The sequence below is a fragment of the Aspergillus thermomutatus genome (assembly GCF_002237265.1).
Source record: "Aspergillus thermomutatus strain HMR AF 39 chromosome Unknown NODE_149, whole genome shotgun sequence".
Lineage (NCBI taxonomy): Eukaryota > Fungi > Ascomycota > Eurotiomycetes > Eurotiales > Aspergillaceae > Aspergillus > Aspergillus thermomutatus.
The window spans coordinates 21,840-40,305 of record NW_020798198.1 but is presented as its reverse complement, the minus strand read 5'-3'; the positions used below and the strand labels follow the sequence as shown (position 1 = coordinate 40,305).

The 18,466-nt window shown below is 50.0% G+C and overlaps 9 protein-coding genes across 9 annotated transcripts; 3 read left to right on the top strand and 6 right to left on the bottom strand.

Annotated features, from left to right (window-relative positions):
• Positions 1-790: 790 nt before the first annotated feature.
• Positions 791-2,415, bottom strand: CDV56_104806 (GNAT family N-acetyltransferase; the record flags this gene model as incomplete). Its single annotated transcript, XM_026758425.1, has 2 exons — positions 791-908; positions 962-2,415. 2 exons carry the CDS (start codon positions 2,413-2,415, stop codon positions 791-793), a joined length of 1,572 nt encoding a protein of 523 aa, XP_026612930.1.
• Positions 2,416-2,929: 514 nt separating this feature from the next.
• CDV56_104642 (putative proline utilization protein PrnX-like) lies at positions 2,930-4,333 on the bottom strand (the record flags this gene model as incomplete). The annotated part of the gene is made up of 1 exon (XM_026758261.1): positions 2,930-4,333. The coding sequence occupies one exon, from the start codon at positions 4,331-4,333 to the stop codon at positions 2,930-2,932; it is 1,404 nt and encodes a 467-aa protein (XP_026612929.1).
• Positions 4,334-5,181: 848 nt separating this feature from the next.
• On the bottom strand, positions 5,182-6,456 carry CDV56_104456 (uncharacterized protein; the record flags this gene model as incomplete). The annotated part of the gene is made up of 1 exon (XM_026758075.1): positions 5,182-6,456. The coding sequence occupies one exon, from the start codon at positions 6,454-6,456 to the stop codon at positions 5,182-5,184; it is 1,275 nt and encodes a 424-aa protein (XP_026612928.1).
• Positions 6,457-7,451: 995 nt separating this feature from the next.
• CDV56_104273 (uncharacterized protein) lies at positions 7,452-8,219 on the top strand (the record flags this gene model as incomplete). Its single annotated transcript, XM_026757892.1, has 1 exon — positions 7,452-8,219. The coding sequence occupies one exon, from the start codon at positions 7,452-7,454 to the stop codon at positions 8,217-8,219; it is 768 nt and encodes a 255-aa protein (XP_026612927.1).
• A 255-nt stretch (positions 8,220-8,474) lies between these two features.
• On the bottom strand, positions 8,475-9,889 carry CDV56_104116 (DnaJ family domain-containing protein; the record flags this gene model as incomplete). The annotated part of the gene is made up of 2 exons (XM_026757735.1): positions 8,475-9,650; positions 9,710-9,889. The coding sequence occupies 2 exons, from the start codon at positions 9,887-9,889 to the stop codon at positions 8,475-8,477; spliced, it is 1,356 nt and encodes a 451-aa protein (XP_026612926.1).
• A 475-nt stretch (positions 9,890-10,364) lies between these two features.
• On the top strand, positions 10,365-10,877 carry CDV56_104013 (mitochondrial 37S ribosomal protein mS37; the record flags this gene model as incomplete). The annotated part of the gene is made up of 3 exons (XM_026757632.1): positions 10,365-10,491; positions 10,614-10,693; positions 10,779-10,877. 3 exons carry the CDS (start codon positions 10,365-10,367, stop codon positions 10,875-10,877), a joined length of 306 nt encoding a protein of 101 aa, XP_026612925.1.
• A 799-nt stretch (positions 10,878-11,676) lies between these two features.
• Positions 11,677-12,840, bottom strand: CDV56_103829 (cytochrome P450; the record flags this gene model as incomplete). Its single annotated transcript, XM_026757448.1, has 1 exon — positions 11,677-12,840. The coding sequence occupies one exon, from the start codon at positions 12,838-12,840 to the stop codon at positions 11,677-11,679; it is 1,164 nt and encodes a 387-aa protein (XP_026612924.1).
• A 1,319-nt stretch (positions 12,841-14,159) lies between these two features.
• Positions 14,160-16,056, top strand: CDV56_103476 (uncharacterized protein; the record flags this gene model as incomplete). The annotated part of the gene is made up of 2 exons (XM_026757095.1): positions 14,160-15,244; positions 15,333-16,056. 2 exons carry the CDS (start codon positions 14,160-14,162, stop codon positions 16,054-16,056), a joined length of 1,809 nt encoding a protein of 602 aa, XP_026612923.1.
• A 473-nt stretch (positions 16,057-16,529) lies between these two features.
• On the bottom strand, positions 16,530-17,877 carry CDV56_103296 (nucleolar and coiled-body phosphoprotein 1 family protein; the record flags this gene model as incomplete). Its single annotated transcript, XM_026756915.1, has 2 exons — positions 16,530-17,750; positions 17,821-17,877. 2 exons carry the CDS (start codon positions 17,875-17,877, stop codon positions 16,530-16,532), a joined length of 1,278 nt encoding a protein of 425 aa, XP_026612922.1.
• Between the last annotated feature and the right edge of the window lie 589 nt (positions 17,878-18,466).

The following is an 18,466-nucleotide window of genomic DNA, read 5'->3' as shown; positions in this document are numbered from 1 at the left end:
AGGAAAGGGAATGATAACCAAGCAGTTGGATCAAGCGAACACGAGTAGCGAACGGAAGGGACTCTAGTAGTCCGCGAATTTGTACGAACAATAATCGAGCAGTAAGAGGACTGCCTTGACGGCACCATTGCCGCCGACAAGCCACAAGTTCATATCGTCTCTCAAGCGGTTTCGCGACTGTCCAACCAGACTCAAAGGCGACGGTGGGGAGGGACTGGCCGACAGGTTCGATCACGCCGTCTGCCTGCTTCCGGGAACCACTGTATGGGCCCTGAACAAATTTGATAACTGGCAATATCATAGAATCAATACTCGTATTCAAAATGTGGCCTTGTAGCGGTAACAGGAGAATAATGTAGTGGAATTATCCCATCCTGAAGATTTTGGTGGCAGTGGAAGAAGAAACGATGGAGGAGTGGTGGTACAAGTATGAAGGTAAGAAGGAAAACACGGTCATCTCATTTGGTGAATAGACTGAAATAGGCCATCGCTATCTATAGAGTGAATAAGCCATAGGAAAAGATTCAGATTGGAGAAGGTGAGGGGGTTTATATGCGGTGGAATTTCTGAATTTGCAACCAGAAGTGAATACAAAATGTAGCTGACCATAGCATTCACTGCTGTTGTAATCCCTTTATGCATGAAGCAAAGGCATATGCGTGATGCAAGACTAAAAGCAAACAGGCCCACGCCATGCCAAATATGCTGTTAAGATGCCGGGGTATATACAAAGACCAACAAATATGAATTGACGAATGAAAGAAAAAAAAAAAAAGCAGGTCCAGGCTGTCTATAGAACCGGGCTCTCCCAAGAGTCGCGTTTGATCTTCATCAAAGCTGACTGTTTGTGTGGGAAAGTAACCTCTCCTTCTTTGTAGAATCCCGCATCTTGAAGGTATTGAATGACCCTGTTGCATGTCAGCAAATCTTTGCAGCTCAAAAAAATAGGATGAAAGCTTACTTCTCATTGTCCACCCGTGGCTCCAGCATGACTGTCTGCGTCCGCAGATCCGCAAGCCAGCAGTAATGGACCAATGCACTGAGCCAGATGGCGACCCGGTGTGCTCCACGGTATTCCTGCTCTCCCACCAGTAAATGAATGCCCCGGTCGTAATTGTCTGCCCCTCCGATAAGTGGTCCCAAGCGATCCTCCTTGACCCAGTAGATTTCAAAGTACCCAAATGGCTTGCCGTCCCAGCATCCAATGACGGGAAAGCTGTGACGGCTAGTGAGATTATTGCGAAGAAATGCCTCTTGTTTTGATATGGGACCGCCCTCTCCCCAAGCTGCATTCACGCGAGGGTCATTCATCCACCTGTGCAGCAGATCTAGGTCAGACGGTGTATTCTGAGGCGGTAGCTCAATGCTGCTCGTTGAGGGACTATGACCATGGCCCAGATTTGGCATCGATCCAGACGTGGGTAGAGTCGGCACGCGGAATGATAGGTACTGTCCGACGCTGGGAATGTACCGGATGTAGAACACTTCTCCCTGATGGGGCGGCTTAGGTCTGACGGGGTGCCGCAGCCCATTTGTGAACGTGTACTGGGTTGGCGGCGGAGGAAAGTATGTTGGAAGATGACTGCTAGAAGCAAACGGGCCCTCATTCGGCAAATGTAGAGGGAAGTCTTTCCCCGCAGAGGAAGCTGTAGGTTCGGCTAGCAGCGGGCTCTCGCGTGATGGCGACGCAAATCTGGGAGAGAGAAAAGGCGATGACGGAGCAGATTGCAGTGGGTTTGTGGGGCTCAGGGTGAAGACGAAAAGACGGGGGTCGATCTGCCAGAAACTGCGTCGGCTCACGAACATACGTGACCAGGCCCCAGACCCTCGCGTCTCGCTCGGCTCAAGACCAACGGAAGATTCCTCCGATGCAATGAGTCCCATGCGCTCCAGCTTCTGCAGCAGGTTGCGTCCCTTGAAGATCCCCTCTCTCTTGAGATTAATGCGCCATTCTCCCTTCGGTTTGCCCGTGAGCGGCGTACGAGATGCAGCGTCCGTCTGCAGGTGCAGGTCTGGCTCGGGCTCGTGGAAGTACCAGTAGAGGCTCACCCAGATCATCATCGCAATCTGACGAGTCGGAGAGGTGGGAGGCTTGAAGTCACTACTGGGCGGATTGACGACAAACGAGATGTAGAAACAGTCATCGGTCAATGTTGGTATTGTGAAGCGAGCGGTGCGTGGCTTCTCCTCTGCCTCTCCCTGTGCATGACGAGCGCGACCGCGCTCTTCTTCCGGGAGCACGGTATCCTGCATCGGCTGATCAGTGTTCTGATTGGTATAGAGAACAATTGTCCACCCGGGAGGAATTATGGAGTTTTTCAAGTGCATGTCATTGGACTTGAAGTTGACGCCGCCAAATACGGGGGTCACCGTGTAGCTTTGGCCGTTGGGTAAACGACAGATAGTGTTACGCATGGTGAGAGCGGACGGTCTATTGGTTCGAGGAGAGGCAGACGAAAAGAGGCAGGGCTCAGAGGATCAGGTCAACATGAGGAGAAAAGTTAAAAGAATTTGGAGACGAGGGCGAAAATTCATGACCTGACTGACAAAGTGGGATGATTTTCCTTTCTTGCCCCTCATCGATGACGAAGGGGGGGCCCGCCCGTTATCGATCTTATCGCCCACGGGATGTTTACTCAGGCTATCTCTATCTAACCATCTTATAGAAGAAATTCATGTCGTCTGAGTCATTGAATTTATTTGATCTTCGTGAGCATTGATTATTGCGTCTGTTGTTCTACTATCAGTCCCAAAGATGATTGATGAGCTTCCCTTGATGTCATACTCTGTGGCGGAGGTTCGCCAAGTACGTAGATCGCCTGATGCTTGCAGCTGTAGAGTCAAATCGATTGAAGGGTATAGAAAGCGAAACAACCCAGCCTGGTCCGGTAAAATACAGCAAAGTTTCGACACTTGAAGATCATAGAGTCTAAAAGTCCTCCACGGTGGTTCCCACATTTCTTGCCCGGGCCATCTGGACAAGATCGCCTCCGGTCACCAAGTCCATCAAGCCCAGGCCTACGCTCTTGTAGATGACATTGCCTCGCTCAACCCACTCGCGCAGGCTCTTGGTGTCTTCACCGTCCTGATTGTTGCTGTCCTTCCGCGATGCGTCCCGCACCATCAGGAGCTCTCCCAGCTCGACAACCTGGTTCGGCTTGATGCCCGCCTGGATCAATTCACCGGCCTCCTTCAGAGCAGCTTCGAGACTGTCGACTACCACGACGCCACTGCGTTTGATATGTTTGTGGAAATGCCGACCAGAGTGGTGCACGTTCACCTCGTCGCGCAGAATATCTGGATGCAGCTCGGTCATGTGAGGTTTGTACGACCCAATGGCGCTGATGAATCGACCCTTTTGGCGACCTTCGCGGGAGGTGAGAAGCTCAGCGGGAAAAAGCGGCTCGATCGACGGGGTGCAGCAGAAGATCACGTCCGCTTTATGGATAGCATCGTGGATGATACGGTCGTACTCGCCGAAATCATTACTGACGGCGGAGAACTTCACATCACCGCGCCAGCTGGAGTTTTCAGGAGAGTAGATATCCTTGAGAAGCCTGGCTGCCCGCTCAAACGATCGATTGACGATAACGACCCGCTTGATATCCGCCGCACGCAGCGTGAGAGCCAACCGAATGTGCCAATAAGCCTGTTTACCCGCCCCGAAAACCACCACAGTGCGCACTCTCTTGCGCTTCTTGAAAATCATCATCGTGGTAAGGGCCGTCCGGAACGGCGTGAGTTCGTGAGCATTGATCAGCCCGAATGGCATGCTGTCGGCGTCCAGCAACGTCACCGCGCCCTGCGGTGAGGTGTCTCGAGCACCGGCCCCGGGCCACGCACCTAGCGTCTTGGACATGCTGGAGCCAACTGATTGACGATTCACCGTGCCAGACTTGAGCGATCTGCTGCTAGATGAACTCGACGATCCGCCTTCCTGTGATGATATAGACAGATCACTCATCTCAGACGACAGCGACGTCATGGAGCTCCTTGGGCCCGCCCGCGATCTTGAAGCAGTCTTCATTCCCTCGGGGATTTCAAAAGCCCCTTCCACAGCACACCCTGCAGCACCCCCATCTTGTAGAGAAATCATCTTCATGCCGATCGTTCGGCCGGTACTGGCGGGCATAAACAGTGTCGTGCAGCCATTCTGCCGGGTGATAGCGGTTCTGAGAGGTTGGTAGGTAGCGGCACAACCCTGTTCCTGGCTTCCGGTCGAGTAGTCTAGTAGTGCCTGGGCAAGGCTTTGTTGTAGCGAGGACACCTCATCGCGGTTCAGTGATAGCAGCAGCGAGAGGAGCTGCGCTTGGGAGAGGATGGTCAGCGGCATAAGGAGATGTTAATCGAGTAGACTGACTAGGAGAAGAGTCTAGCAGCACCCGTGAAGACTAAGAGCGCGATACGAATAATAGAAGGAAGAAAAGAACGCTGAGTGATACGAAGTGAGCGCCCGCCTAGATGACCAGTTGTCGGGCAAAGCTTCTCAATTTTCTCGGCAGCCAAAATAAATAGACACTCAAAAGTCTGGTACGGCCACATTAAATAATCACGCAAAAGATACGCAAGACAATCCATGATGGACTATGTGCGCATCCTGTGACCCGCATTTGGGTGGGATCCAGAGTCTGTACTCTGTAAGCCCGCAACCGGTCGGAGATTCTCCTGTCGGAGCGCGTTATCCAAAACAGATGACGACGGTCGAGTCTTGGCTCAGCTCGGACTTTGGAGATAGGCGGGGCTGGATGGCTTTGTTTACTTGTGAATCATGGCTTTTTACTTTTGAGACATGATGACTCGATTATCTTTGTTCCATACATGATTATCGCATAAGTGAAACTATGAGCATCAATTATTAAATATCTCTTGATCGATCTCTTTAAGATACCTGCATATGCATATACACTCTTACATCAACCACATGTGAAATACCATCCTCAAATGCTGACTGCCCACAAGGCACGAAATCATGTCGATTCATATGGTGCAAATACAAAATTCCTTTCTTTCAATCAGATTGCGCCCCCCAATTGATAAAGTCCAGATAACCAAAGCAAAGACGCCAGATCCTATCTCAGTGAGGCATACCTATCTAATCTGCATGACCGTCCGCTATAGGACTATCGGAGCACCACAAAATATTGCCAAAAACACCAACAAGACTGGAACCAGGCCATCTGATCAGTATCCCCACATATCCCCGTCGTCCTTGACTATATCATCCTCGTTCAAGACCCGCAAGCCGTTCTCCCTAGTCTCTCGTTTCCGCTGTCGCTTGGTCACGATACGACTGGGTGTGAGCGGAGTCACAGGGGTGAAAGGCATATATGGACTGTAAGGTGTCGGCAACCCGGTCCGAGGGCCATTTAGTGGTTTTAAAGGACGTTCTAGGACCGTCGTCTTGGTCGGAGGAGCACTCTGCAAGGGAAATGCGTCACGGAACGGGAGAGAAGACGAGCCGTGGCTCGCTGTAGATAGGCTCAGTGGAGCTGGGGCAGGGGCTCGTCCAGGCGGCTTTCCTAGAGACACTTGACTAGACGCCTGACTAATTGTTATTGGGGGTGCTGGAGGAGGAGCAGGGTTGTAGAGGCGAGGAGTCAACGGCATTTGGTCCTCGCCATAAGAGGTCGTCGCGGTTAAATCGGGAGAGCCCACAGGGGAGGAGATGGAAAATTTGGCTAGAGGCAGCCGAGGAGAACGAAGCTTGCCCGCTTTTGACTGTGGACGCGAGTTTGAATTGAACAAGGATAGGGACGATATCTTCGACAGCCTCGAGCTCTTCGGGCTCATGGGGGGCTTCATCTGTGAGATCGAGGGCCTCTCCGATATCCGCGAGGAACGATCTGTGAACGGATTGGTATGCACACTGTCTGGCGATTGAACTTCCCATTCTGGCTTCGAGGTATCTATCCCGGCCGCCCTCTGTGCATCATGCTCCATGACTGCAGCATAGAGCATTTCCATTTCCTCTTGAGCCCTGCGCCGTGTGGTGGCAACCACTGATTCATCAATCGTAGCCACGCTGCCATTACCAGATACGTGGGATCTTGGACCATTAGCCAAACTGCCCCAGGAGCTGCTGAAGCCGTTTTGTCTGGTTGGACTTGGAAGATGAGCTGAGATTGGGGTGACAGGACTGGGATCCATGCTAACGGCTTGTTTGGTAGGTTTCATCATCTCAACCTGTAGAGTGTAGTTCGATGCTTGTACCGCTCTTCGCAGTCGTCGTCCCACAAAGAGCAACAGAGTCAAAAGTATGGCAACGAAGATCACGTATGCTCCAACAATGCCTCCTATTTGAATTGCCAGTAGGGACTGATCCACGGGAGGTTCCGTGGACAAGGCAATACCACGACGATCCAGGTCGAGGTTCAAGGTCAGATCTCCAAAGGAAACTGAGCCAGCAGTAACAATATGACAAAAAGTGAAGAGAAGCAACATCAATAAGGGCATCATTGTTCGTATCCGCCAGAAACAAGCAATTAAGTAGTATCAGTATACATATCGATTGCAAATGAGCCCGCAAATCCCTTACGGAAACTGACAAAATGGCACACATCCTTGGATGAGAGGGGGGATAGTGGATATATTGCCGACTTATTGGATGTGATAGTGTGAAGACTGAAGGAAGAGGCTGCGAAAGCTGCAGGGTTTACTGGTAGAAGGTTTGAAGGAGATGGTGACACTTTTGGGACGACGCAGCCGACGACGGCGGTTGGTGCAAATACGCGCCGGCATGCACACACGGCACGCCATCACATCCTATCGTTGGCCATGAAGACACTCCCTTGTGGTGGTTGAGCAACATGACTATGCTAATTGGAGGTAGTTAGTCAACTTTTACCGAAGAGACGGAATAGCAGAGTCGATGTTCCAAAAGATAGCCTGTGCGATGTACTCAGCGACTGCATGTTGATAAACGATACCGTCGAACAGGTTTAGCAGAGCTAGTCTAGTCTCGATGTGCCAAAATCCGAGTATCTTTGAAAAACTAGCTCGCCTAGCACATTATCCACAACGTCAGCAAGATTGCCATTAATGTCTCTGTTATCTGAAGGGATTATTGTAGACCCTGATGATGTTACCTGGCTCTCTTGATGCCTTAGGCACTTCAGAGAACTTTGAAAGTTGATTGGTTAGGTACAGCCTTCCGAGTCACACGCTAACCCATATCAGGCTAGTGAAGTCCTGGTCAAAGCTTCCGTTCTTGCCTGAGGCCACAATTGCCGTGATGCTTCATGAATTACTCAATTAGGAAACTACGATGTAGTGCCTTTCTAATTTCTATTCTGCTTTAAGGCAATTCATCTCTCCTGTTGCATACGTATACTTACTTCCCCTTTGCAATAGAATCAGTCAGGTCATTCGTTGGCAACACTATTTCTCGAGCGTTAGCTGGTCACTCGCTTTTTAATATCTTAGAATCGCACTCTCGTTCGCCTCCTGCCAGAATGGGAAACAAAGTCTCCGCAATCCACGGCGTCAAATCAGATCACTACTTTGAAAAAGGGAACGCGATCAATGAGATCTGGGTTGGCAATGTAGAACTCATCTCCCGTCTACCATTCGGAGACTCCGACCTGGCACAGGCTGCATGGCCGATTGGAGGTTGGCCCAAAATTCCATGGCATAACTTCATAATTCCTCTGAAAAGAAGAGCCTTATCAACCATCGAGTCATTGACGTTAGACGACAATGAGCATCACCAAATGTCGAAGAGAGCAGCACCAGACAGCGGCCCGCCTTTGCATCTTTCTCGGGTCAATCTGCTTGTGGCTGTGACTGTTCTCTCGTTCCTCTTCATAGTGGCCATATATCTGCCAATCTTCATTCGAAGGCATACAGCATTCTACAGTTGGCAAATAGACATCGAAAGACGCAAGGAGCAAAAGAGACGATTCGCCACACGAGCTGGCATTGCAACAATGGCGCTCGCAATTTCTTTGGTGATCGCCAGCCTGCAATTCCACGTTTGGACGATCATTCGTTATGTCTTCGCACCTAAGAGCGCCAAGTTTCAGATATTGGAGATACTCTGGATAGCTGTCGGTTGTGTCGGCCTTTTCTATTCGGTCAAGGCAGTGACCCTGCTCTGGCTTGACTTGCGGGATGCCCGTCGTGCAACGGTGGAAGGATGCCAGAACGTTTCGAACAAGGTCATTGAGAAACAGCTTCCTGGAATTCTGGTGTCGTGGCTTGGAAGACAGCGGCGACCTTGAGGTTTCAACATTTCCTCATGTGACATGTACTATTATTATCATTGTGATCAAGTGTCTGTTCGTCTGCGACTCCTAGATGTGTGCGCAACACATTCACCCTTGGCAGTATTAAAGAAATGTCAAACTCATCAACATTACTGAGCATGAATGTCTCATTACTCTGGTCAGAATGATAGAAATAGCACGATGGATCCAGTCCAAGGCGTCTTTCACTCATATCGTACATAACATATCCCAGACATATGTACACCTGGCTTACCTTTCGTTCTTTTTTGAGAACAGATCACGCCAGAGATCCTTGAATCCGTAACCTTTGGACGCGTCTTCGTCGTAGACACGGAAAGTCTGAACAGTACTGAAGGTACTGAATACCTTATTGGTGCTTGACCCTGCTGTCGGCACATGAGGGCTGACTCTTTCCGTAGCACGGCGTTTGATCTCGTCGGCCAAACTTGGGGCGACATCTGCGTAGCAATTATTTAGCTCCCGTTCCAGATTAAGATACGGCTTTTGGGCGACGGGTGGCGCTTGAAGGTTGTACGATCGAGTCAAGTTATTAAGGTGCTTGATTTGAAGCTCGTGATACGAACGCTCGGTTGAGAGGTACTGCGGATCACGTAGGGGCGAAAAGTGTGGTAGCTGATTCCCATCGGAGTCTGAGGTTGTTTCGGGCCTTGTTGTCTCATCCGCTGGGGTAGAGGACGCAGCGTCTTCCGTATCCCGAAACGCTTGCTCAATCTTGGCTCTCTCCGCCAGTCGAGCTTCGGCGGCCGCATAAGCCTGAGCACGTCTCATCTGAGCTTCTAGAGACCCTCCCTCGCTAGCAATCAACCTTGCCGCATGTCGTCTCCAGTCGACCCTTAAACGTTGTCGGAACCTGTCAACCTCCCTTGCTAGCTCCTGTTGCTTCTCAATCCATGGTGGCACAACCTCCTGCTTCTGTATGATCTTGTTCATGAAATATTCGGTGGTGTCGATGAACGCGCTATTTGCATTGTGATCTCTCTGGACGTTGACGCCTTTGCCTCGCTTGATATTATTGAACTGCCCGCGCGCAATTGCGTCCTCTATCCGTTCGTTTGCAAGAGATGACAATCCTTGGATGGTCATCGGCATCGGCCGCGCACCAGCGGTGAATCTCTCGCTCATCTCCTTTCGCATCGCTTCACGGTCTTCTCCCGATATCGTGGAACTTTGACTCAAGGTATAGGTAGCGCTGCGCTCTTTCGCATCGGCGATTCGAAGGCCCGGGGATTTTGAGGATTTGGGACTAATGCGCATATCAACGGGACCAGGCTGAGGAATCTTGTAAGGAACACGCATCGGCTTCTTTGAGCTATCTAACATGCGCAGGGTGGCGTCGTGGAGGCTTTCTGTCCCTGTCCAGGGAGCAGCTCCGGCGATGTCTCGAGTACCCTGACCTGCACTTTCCTTCAATTGGTCAGCTACAGCCCTGTAATAGGTATAAACTGCGCTGTATATCAGCTTACCGGCATGTTGAGAATCGAATGAGCTGCTGCATACTCGTTTTTGAACGCAGTTGCCGCTATTCGTTCCTGTAGCCGCTTCTTGAGGTCTTCCGAAAACCCCGCCTGCTCTATGTTCCTTCGCGCTGATCGGCCTCCTTCAAGCATAACTTGCTCGGTCATCTCGGATAACCTTCTTTGCATGGCGCTTTCTTCTTCCGGTTTACCCTGTGAATGTGAAGCGTCACTGCTCGCGTTCGCCTGGGAACCCGCATTCTGCCTCCTGCTCGCTGTAGAGAAACGTCTGCGAATCTGTCTCGTGGGTCGATATAACGACGTAGTGCTTTTAACTATAGTCGTATGCTTTGGGCTCATATCTACAACAAATCAAAAGACGAAAACCTTTCGGAAAAAATGGGGGGAAAGAGCGTGAGAAGTTCTGCAATACAGAACCTCTTCGGGCTTATCGTCTTCATATAGTTGCCTCCAGGTGTTTATGTCAGCCACTCCGCTGCGGCCACCGAGAAGTCTTGGCACCTCCGAAAGTTTCCCGACAATTTCTTGACGCTGCAAGTCGAAGGGTTACTGGCTGAGGGTTTAAACTACGCTGCTGCTCTTGCTTTTCGGCTCTTTCGAGTGCAACAGTCTGAGAGTATATTGTCTCAATTCGACTGTCAAAATGCCTCCAAAGGGCGTCTCGACTCGCCTCAACCCCGTCCGCCTGCAGACCATCCCTCATCTGCGGGTTCGGCGTCCGAATCAACATGAGCAGAATCCTTGCGTGACGATCATGTCGTCTATGCTGAGTATGTTCCTCATCTGCTTATTGCGATCTTCCTGGCTTCTCTGCGGCTTCATAATTCTTCCTTATCAATCGTCATGAATCGAACTCTGCACCTTGAATCCAGATCTAACTGTCGTATGATAGGCTGCTGGGCATCTTCCGGAGGCTCTGTGGAGGGCTGCGCAGCCTTGGAGCAACAATTGAGACAATGCATGGATGGCCCGGTACGTTAAACATAGTTTCTATCTCTGCTCCGTTCACCATCGTCTTCAACGTTCAGTGCTAACAACAACTTTCCTCGTTGTGCAGAAACCCAAGGGCAACAAGAAGAACACCATCAACTACCACCTCATGAGAATGTATCCCAAGGTTGTTGGACCGCAGAAGAGGGAGGGTCGCCTCGGATAAACCAGCTCGTCCCACTCATTGCGATTCTACACGCCCTGTCGCAAATGATCACACCATGTATACATCCCCGGGTCTCGGGCTCGATTTTGTCGACCGTGGCTTGACAGAATTTACAGAGCTCTAGCGAGCCGTGGGTTTATGGACTGAGTTGTGCTTGACGGGCTAAATCAAAACACGTCTATCACTGGAGTTTGGGTCTCGATTTACGGCGATGACAACTTAAGGCTGTGCTTTTATTTCAGGGGATGTGGGAGTTTGTATATGTTATCTGTACATTAACTTATCATCAATTCATATATCCTATTTGCCATTAGTGGTACAAGGTATACCCATGATTTTACAGTTTATACTGCCATATGCCTCCCATGCTTCGAATTGCTCTTCCGCTTCAGAGAAGCTTCCAAGCTGGAAACTCGAATCAATGTCACATTGAACCATATTGGGTAATCATGCAGGGGGTATCATAAGACATGCTACTATGTATGAAGCTGTACCAATTCAATTTGATGCCTGGCATGCATAATGTGAATGTAGTAGGTTGATTGTATGCATAACATGGCTAAAATCATTCTTGTCTCACAGCCCTGGTGTGGTATGCCACGCTCACTTTTATCCTCATAGCCAAGACAGCAAACATTCGACTTGACTATCAACTACTAAACTATTACAAATCTGAGAATCAGCTTCTCTGCTGTTGGCTTCACCGTGTATGCATCAATTGCTTCCATGTTATCATCATTGACGATTGAAGTTTTGAAATTAGTGTAAACAGCTGCTACCACTAATTTCATTTCTGCAGTCACGTCAGCTTGATACTTTTGTGTGACGAAGATGCTCCCTTACCTTGCAAGGCTAAGTTGCTGCCTACACACATTCTTCCGCCACTTCCGAAAGCCCAGAACCATCGCCTTCTCTCCTCCAACTCAGAAGGAGTGTTGACATCTCTCAGCCACCGCTTCGGTTCCCAAGTTTCTGGATCTGGGTACACCTCTGGATTGCGGTGAAGGGAATAGGCTTGTGCATTGACCCTCGTCTTGGCAGGGATGTTGTTGTATCCTACCAAAGTGCACGACGGATACGGCGTGACTCGAGGCTGGATTCCTGGGATCGGAGCATGAAGGCGCAGTGTCTCCGTGACTATTGCTTCAAGCAGGGGCAAGGAGTCAATTGACTTTGCCGGAGGCAGCTCCGCAGATGCGGATGGTCGAGGGAATATAATCATTGGTTCAAGGGTGGAAAGTTCCTTCCGAAGAGCGTCCTGTAGATCAGGGCGCTTTGAGAGTTCCCAAAAGAGATATGTAAGAGCGACGGCGCTGGTTTCATGACCCGCCGTCAAATGGTCATACATCTCGCAGGCAATATCAAGCCGCTGCTGCTCGAGGTTCCGCGCGTATTCCACGTCATTTTTATCTGCAGGAAGGTGCTTCGATATCGTCTGCTTGAGCTGTTTATACACGGCCGGCTCATCCTCAAGTTTGGTCGACTTTAGCGATTCCTCTGCTTTATCGCACAGTCTCAGCCCCCAAGAGTCAAGAATCTCGTTGGCCTGGTCGCAATATCTTGGTATCAAGCGGATGCCCAAAGACTTTGTCCAAGAAAGAAGGTTAGGAACTTCCTGGTAATAGAACTCAAAAGGCTTCCTGCACTGGTATAAATGGAGCATCCTTTGTCTATAAGGCGCGTCCTGAAGGAAATTGGTGCCATTTCTGACACCGTAAAGATATGCTGATACGAAGTCCATTGTCAGTCCCTGATTGAGGTCATGAACATCAACAGGTACGTTTGAAGTGGCTGCTTCGTGTAGGATTGGAAGAAGACGGTCATATACTATAGTCCTTGAGATAAGACGCATATGAGGTGACGACTGTAAAAACGACTTGCTGTAGATGTTGGACAACATCCTCTTGCGAACCGAGTGATCTTTGCTTCCAGTCATGGTGAACATGCTGACGGTTCTACGCATGTTGTGCTTCAGTCAGCGGTTTCACCCTGCTGCTTTCCGGAGTCTTCTTACCCAAACGATCCGAAGACCCGAGGATACCACTCATGCTTCTCGAAGCCTCCAGTATAAACCGTCTTGATACCCCCGTCAACGCAATTTATCGAGATTTCCGAGGGACCCAATCGCACAATGGGCCCAAGTCTTTCATGGGCCGCTTGGATAGTTCGATTGTTCCGGCTTCTAAAACGCTTCCAGAGTATCCAAGCAGGTGAGATCGGGGCTGACCAGTGTGCATTCGGTATCTTTGAGAGCGGTGATAAAAAGACTGGATACACAATCGTTCTGTATGCTACAAAGAGTAGCAAAGCCACAACTGATAGCGACGTGTATATAGAGACCGCCATCTTTGCGGATTTGGTTGAGATCACAAGCCAACTCAGATTACCTGGGGTTCTCAAGATGCTGCATCAACCAGAGTGGCGGTAAGGAAGTTCGTCACCAACTTATCAGCAGAGAGTGATACGCCTAGATATGTCTATCAGTTGACTTCTCTCCGTAGGTATAGTCGGACGGCAGGGACTGCCATAACAGGGTGGACCTACCTTATGAGGATTCCATGTCCACAACCGACCCCGCATGAGAAACTCTGCTGTTACCTAAACAGCGAAGAGAGATTCGAGTGGTACAGCGGCAATGTGACTCAATGAAGGATGTCTTGGACTTTTAGTAATAGATACTCCGCGAGTGGATTCGAATGCGATACGGACATCGGTTTGGACTACTCCAACACCCCGCATGAGCAGATAGATAAGGTAGGCTGATAAGGCGATAAGGAATAGCGGACAAAGGCACCGAAGGCACCGATGATGACATAAGGAGGCACACAATAACTATAATTTCTCAGGCCCTTACGTCAGGCTTGGTTCTGAACGTTGAAAGAGCTACAAACACTTCGCCGTTTATAGAGACATCTAATGTTCATATTCTCCTATGATTGATTTGATTTCTATTAAATAAAATAAATGTTGCTGCATGAGTCAAGCCATGACTCCTCAACCTAAGATATCGCCGCGGTGACTGATGGGCCTTGACAGCCCTACTCAAATCCACAAAAAATGCTCCTGATCGCTACGGAAACATGATGATGAGGACATTTCATAACAGTATATAGTCTTTCTTCTTGAAGATACACTTATAGGTATGCTTTTTCTGCTGAAATCTCAAACATCCTGGAATCCCATACAAGCAAAACTTGCTAAAGCTTTTGGAAGAATTAACCTCATCCCTTACGTCCTCTTACGTGAGTTTAATAGACACACTGTGCTGAAATCGATTTCGAAATGCTGCTTTCCGATTTACCGTCGGACATAATCTACGTGATAGCAACATATCTTCCGTCTGCCAGCTCATTGGCCTCGCTCGCTCAGACCTGTCAGCGCCTGCACACTGTCATCGCTGCTGAAGACTGGCGGGTATTCCATGCACATTTTAAGAATCGTTTCCCCTTCGTTGAGACGCCTCCTTTTTGGAAGGATGCAACTCAGGCGCTTACGGCGCGTGCTCGAGCATTGGACAGACATGGACTGCTCTGCCGCTTTGTCCTCCCCCCTCGTGATGCGGTTAAGGTTGGATCCCACCAGGGCACCCGGCAGGACAACCCTACGCACGGATACCGTCCTTCGATTGATTCATATGAATCTTGGCTAGGTGGTTCCTGGGCGGAAAGAAAGGAGGTGCTCGTCTGGGGCGCTGCAGACGAGTTAGTTTTGCGAATTCGGCAGCCCGCGTATAGCGCCGGAGAGAAGTGGTTCATTTTTAACGATGTGAAGGCGAAGATCAGCAGCTACCATGATATTTGTGGTGTACATCTCCTCAGACAAGAGCATCATAGCAGAAAGTCAGGCGACGAGCACATGGTATTTGGTCGTCTGAATGGCGACCTATTTCATGTTGCGATTTCGCCGGATACGGCGTCTCACAGATACTATCAACATTTTTTGACCAATGGCCATGGACTTGAGCGCACGGAGATGAGTGAAGGTGCAGAGCCTATTCTAGCGGCCCATTTGAACAATGGATCAATTGTCTTCTATCAGACCACAACTGGAGAAGCCGAAGTTGAGTCGTTTGCGCATTGCAAGATCACTCCAGACGGCACGGCACGTAACAAGTATTCCAAGTTCCTATCGCCTGACTGTATTGCGTATGGCACGGGACGTCTGGAGAATTCCTTGACAGTTGCCACGATCTCGAAAGAACGGCTATCGCTGAACCGCGAGATCAGTGTGACCTCCCTGGACATCGGGGAAAACATCGGCCTATCTCGGAAGGCCAATGTGAGCGCAATCGCACCTCTCACAGCTCAGTTCACCAGAGAATCCTCCGGACAAGTGTTTCTTGCTGCCTGGGGTGACCGCTGCATCAGGTATTTCTTTCCCTTATGTTTTCTCAGTTGTCGGTTGCACGTACCTAGTTTTTAGGGATGAACACCTCTGCTAACTCTCATGAACTAGACTTCACGATCTACGCTCGCACCAATCTTTCGAGTATACCTACAGAGACACAGTCGATACGAATCCTATTTATTGTATACATCCATTCGGCCAGGATCGTTTTTTAGCTGGGGCAGGCGGAGACGCTGTGGTCAAGATCTTCGACCTCCGCATGCAAAGCGCCTACAGTCATAATGATGCACAAATTCCTTCTCCTCCAAATGACCTTCGTCAGCCCTCGAACGACTCCACTCCTTACCTCAACGGGTTTCAAGACACTGTCGCCTATCCGCGCAAAGATTTTTCAATCTTCCTTACGCTCTCCTCATCAGTTCGGTGGAACTTGAAAGCAGCACGATCACGCGTAGATCGACAATATCGCGGGCCAATTTACACCATGTCCTCCCCTTCGCCCTCCTCGTCAACCATTTACACCGGCATCGTTGACGGGGTGATGCGGCTCGACTTCGCATCGTCCGATGATTTAACGGGGCCCTCCCAAGCATGGTATCGAGATTATCTCGGCCTGAGCCCAGATTTGAGTCGTCCTGCGACTCAAGCTGATCGAATCATCGAGCTTTCAGGGTACGAACGTCGAGATTCAACCAGTGCTTCCAAGTTGAGGACCCAGCAGCCCTTCGCTCGGATTGGACCCGACGATATTGACCATGAGAAAAAAACTGGTTGGGACAGAAGATGGCAGCGGTTAGAACCATCGGGTGCCTGGAGACGGTCGGATGGGTGAGTGTGGTGACTCTACAGGATCTTCTCAGTCGGCAACCCATATTCGGTTATGCAAGAACGGATGGAAGGTTTTATGTGTAGGATGAGAGAGGATTGCTCCCCAAAATAGGAGAATTGTCAAAAACAAAGCACGTTGCCAAATATCTAGAAGGAATAGAAATAGATAATCAATCGACGGTCTTCTCTAAGCTTTTTGCAACGATCAAATAAGAATTTTCGCTCCAGCTCCATTAGCGCCCTGCTTGTTGAAGAAACACGAAAATAGCAGAATCCCCAAGATTACTTCTAGATCTAGTCTCGTCTGAAACAGAACTTTTGCGAAAAGAAAAAAAAAAGAGTAAGAAACGAAGCACATCGGAATTAACGGGCAAGTCTCGTCTACCTCGTAGCAAGGTCATGCCCTACACTTCTATTGCGCTCTAAAAAATGGAGCGGCCTTTCGACCCAACAGTAGTCGTTGCCATTGGAATGCCCTTAGTCCTCAAACTTGAAGGACTTGCCTCCCGAGATGTCAATGGGCCCCCCACGGTAGGAGCCACGCTTCTTTTTGTTCTTCTCTTTTGTGAAGCCCTTGCCACGAGTTACAGACAGATCCTGCCAAGCCTTTTCGGCGTAGGCATATGGGATGTAGGCGTTCGAGGGGTGGTCGTGTGGCAGCTCACTAAGAACAGCGAGAGGTGTGGGACGAGCTCCAGTGTGCTTCTTCTTGGCTGAGTCATTTCCGGGAGCCGGGCTGGCGCTGGACGAACTGGTCTCCTGAACCTGCTTTGTAGTCTTGTTCACAGGCTTCTTCGCATCGGAATCAGAGGGTTGAACAGTTCCACTGCTGGCAGATGACGAGTTCTGCGAGGACGAGGTGCTGGGGCTACCGCTACTCTGATCCTCATCGGAGGAGGATTCGTCGGAGGAGGAGGATGAATTAGAGTCGCTGGACGAGCTTGAGCTTGACTCAGGCAACGGGGTCTTGACAGCAGTTTTCAGGGTCTTCTTAGCAGCTTTCTTGGCGGGTTCCTCCTGGGATTCAGACGAGGAGTCGGAGTCTGAGCTGGAATCAGAGGAAGAAGAACTGCTCTCACTGTCGGAGGAGTCGGACTCGGAGGACGACGAACCCGACGACTCGGAAGATGAGGATGAGTCTGACTTGGTCGAGAGCTTGGCCTTCTTTGTCTTCGGTGCCTCGTCCTCGGAATCGGAATCCGAAGACGATTCGGATGAGCTCGATTCGGCCTTGCGCTTGGTGCCGGTGGTCTTCGACGCTGGAGCAGGCGCGGGGACGGCATCATCGTCCTCTTCGTCATCGGCATCGCTATCAGAGCTGGAAGAGGAAGACGAGTAAGGAGAGGATTCTCTAGATTGCTTCTTTTGCATTTTCGGCGCGTCATTCATCTCAACATCGGAGTCACTGGATTCATCCTCGCTGCTGCTCGAGCCGCTATCGCTGTCGGAGCTGCTCTCGCTCGATGAGCTACTGGAGGACTCAGAGCTGGAAGGACTGGCCGGTTTGTTGTCGCTCTTCCGGTCCTGCCAGCTCTGGAAGATGTCCAGCAGTGAGGGGACATCCTTCGAGTCGGCCTTGACGATTGACCTTTTTGACTGCTCCTTGGCAAGAGCCTCGCTTGTACTTTTGAAGCCAGACTCTGACAAAAAAGCGGCAATCGACGCAATTAACTCTGGTGGAGGAGTGGCAGTTTTGGCCTATTGAATCAGAATCTCGTCAGTCGACCGGGTCGGCATACATGCTTGCGAGCAACCACTGCTCAATTACCTTCGACTTCTCTTGGGGTGCCTTTGAGGACAACTTCTTCCCTTTCTGTGCCGCCATTTTGACCAAGCCGTACAATTGCTTCGCCTCGAGCAAGAGATAACAAAGAACTCGAACTGGTGTTTATGGTCTTCACTCAAAGGGAAAAAAAAAGGTTTAAAAAAAATTGGGCAGAAAAACGGCGAGCAAGGCGGTCAGAGATGCAGTGTAATGATTGGCTCTCCTTTCTTGGTCTAGCTCCGAACTCAACTCACGTGCGTCCCCGTGACATATGCATGCTGATGATCAAATCACAACAACCCCGTTGGATCCAGGTAGGTACAACATTGAGGCTATGACACAATGGGATTGAGAATGATCTTTTATGCAATGAAAAAGAGCGGCATTCTCGAAGCTCAACATTCAAAACAATAAATAGATCAATCCCGAGCTCAAGATTCAATGGAAACAGCCAGACAACCATTGTCCATCCAACATACTTGAGCAACAGCCACGAGCTCTCCGCCCACTTTGAGTGACTAGTGTCCGCAAGTGACCCAACCCCAGTGGCTGATGAGCTAATTCGCTGCTCGCTCCTCCGTGCCTGTATAGTGGACAACACGCTCATCAAGCTAGCTTGCACTTGCGATCAAGTCCCTCGGTTGACTTC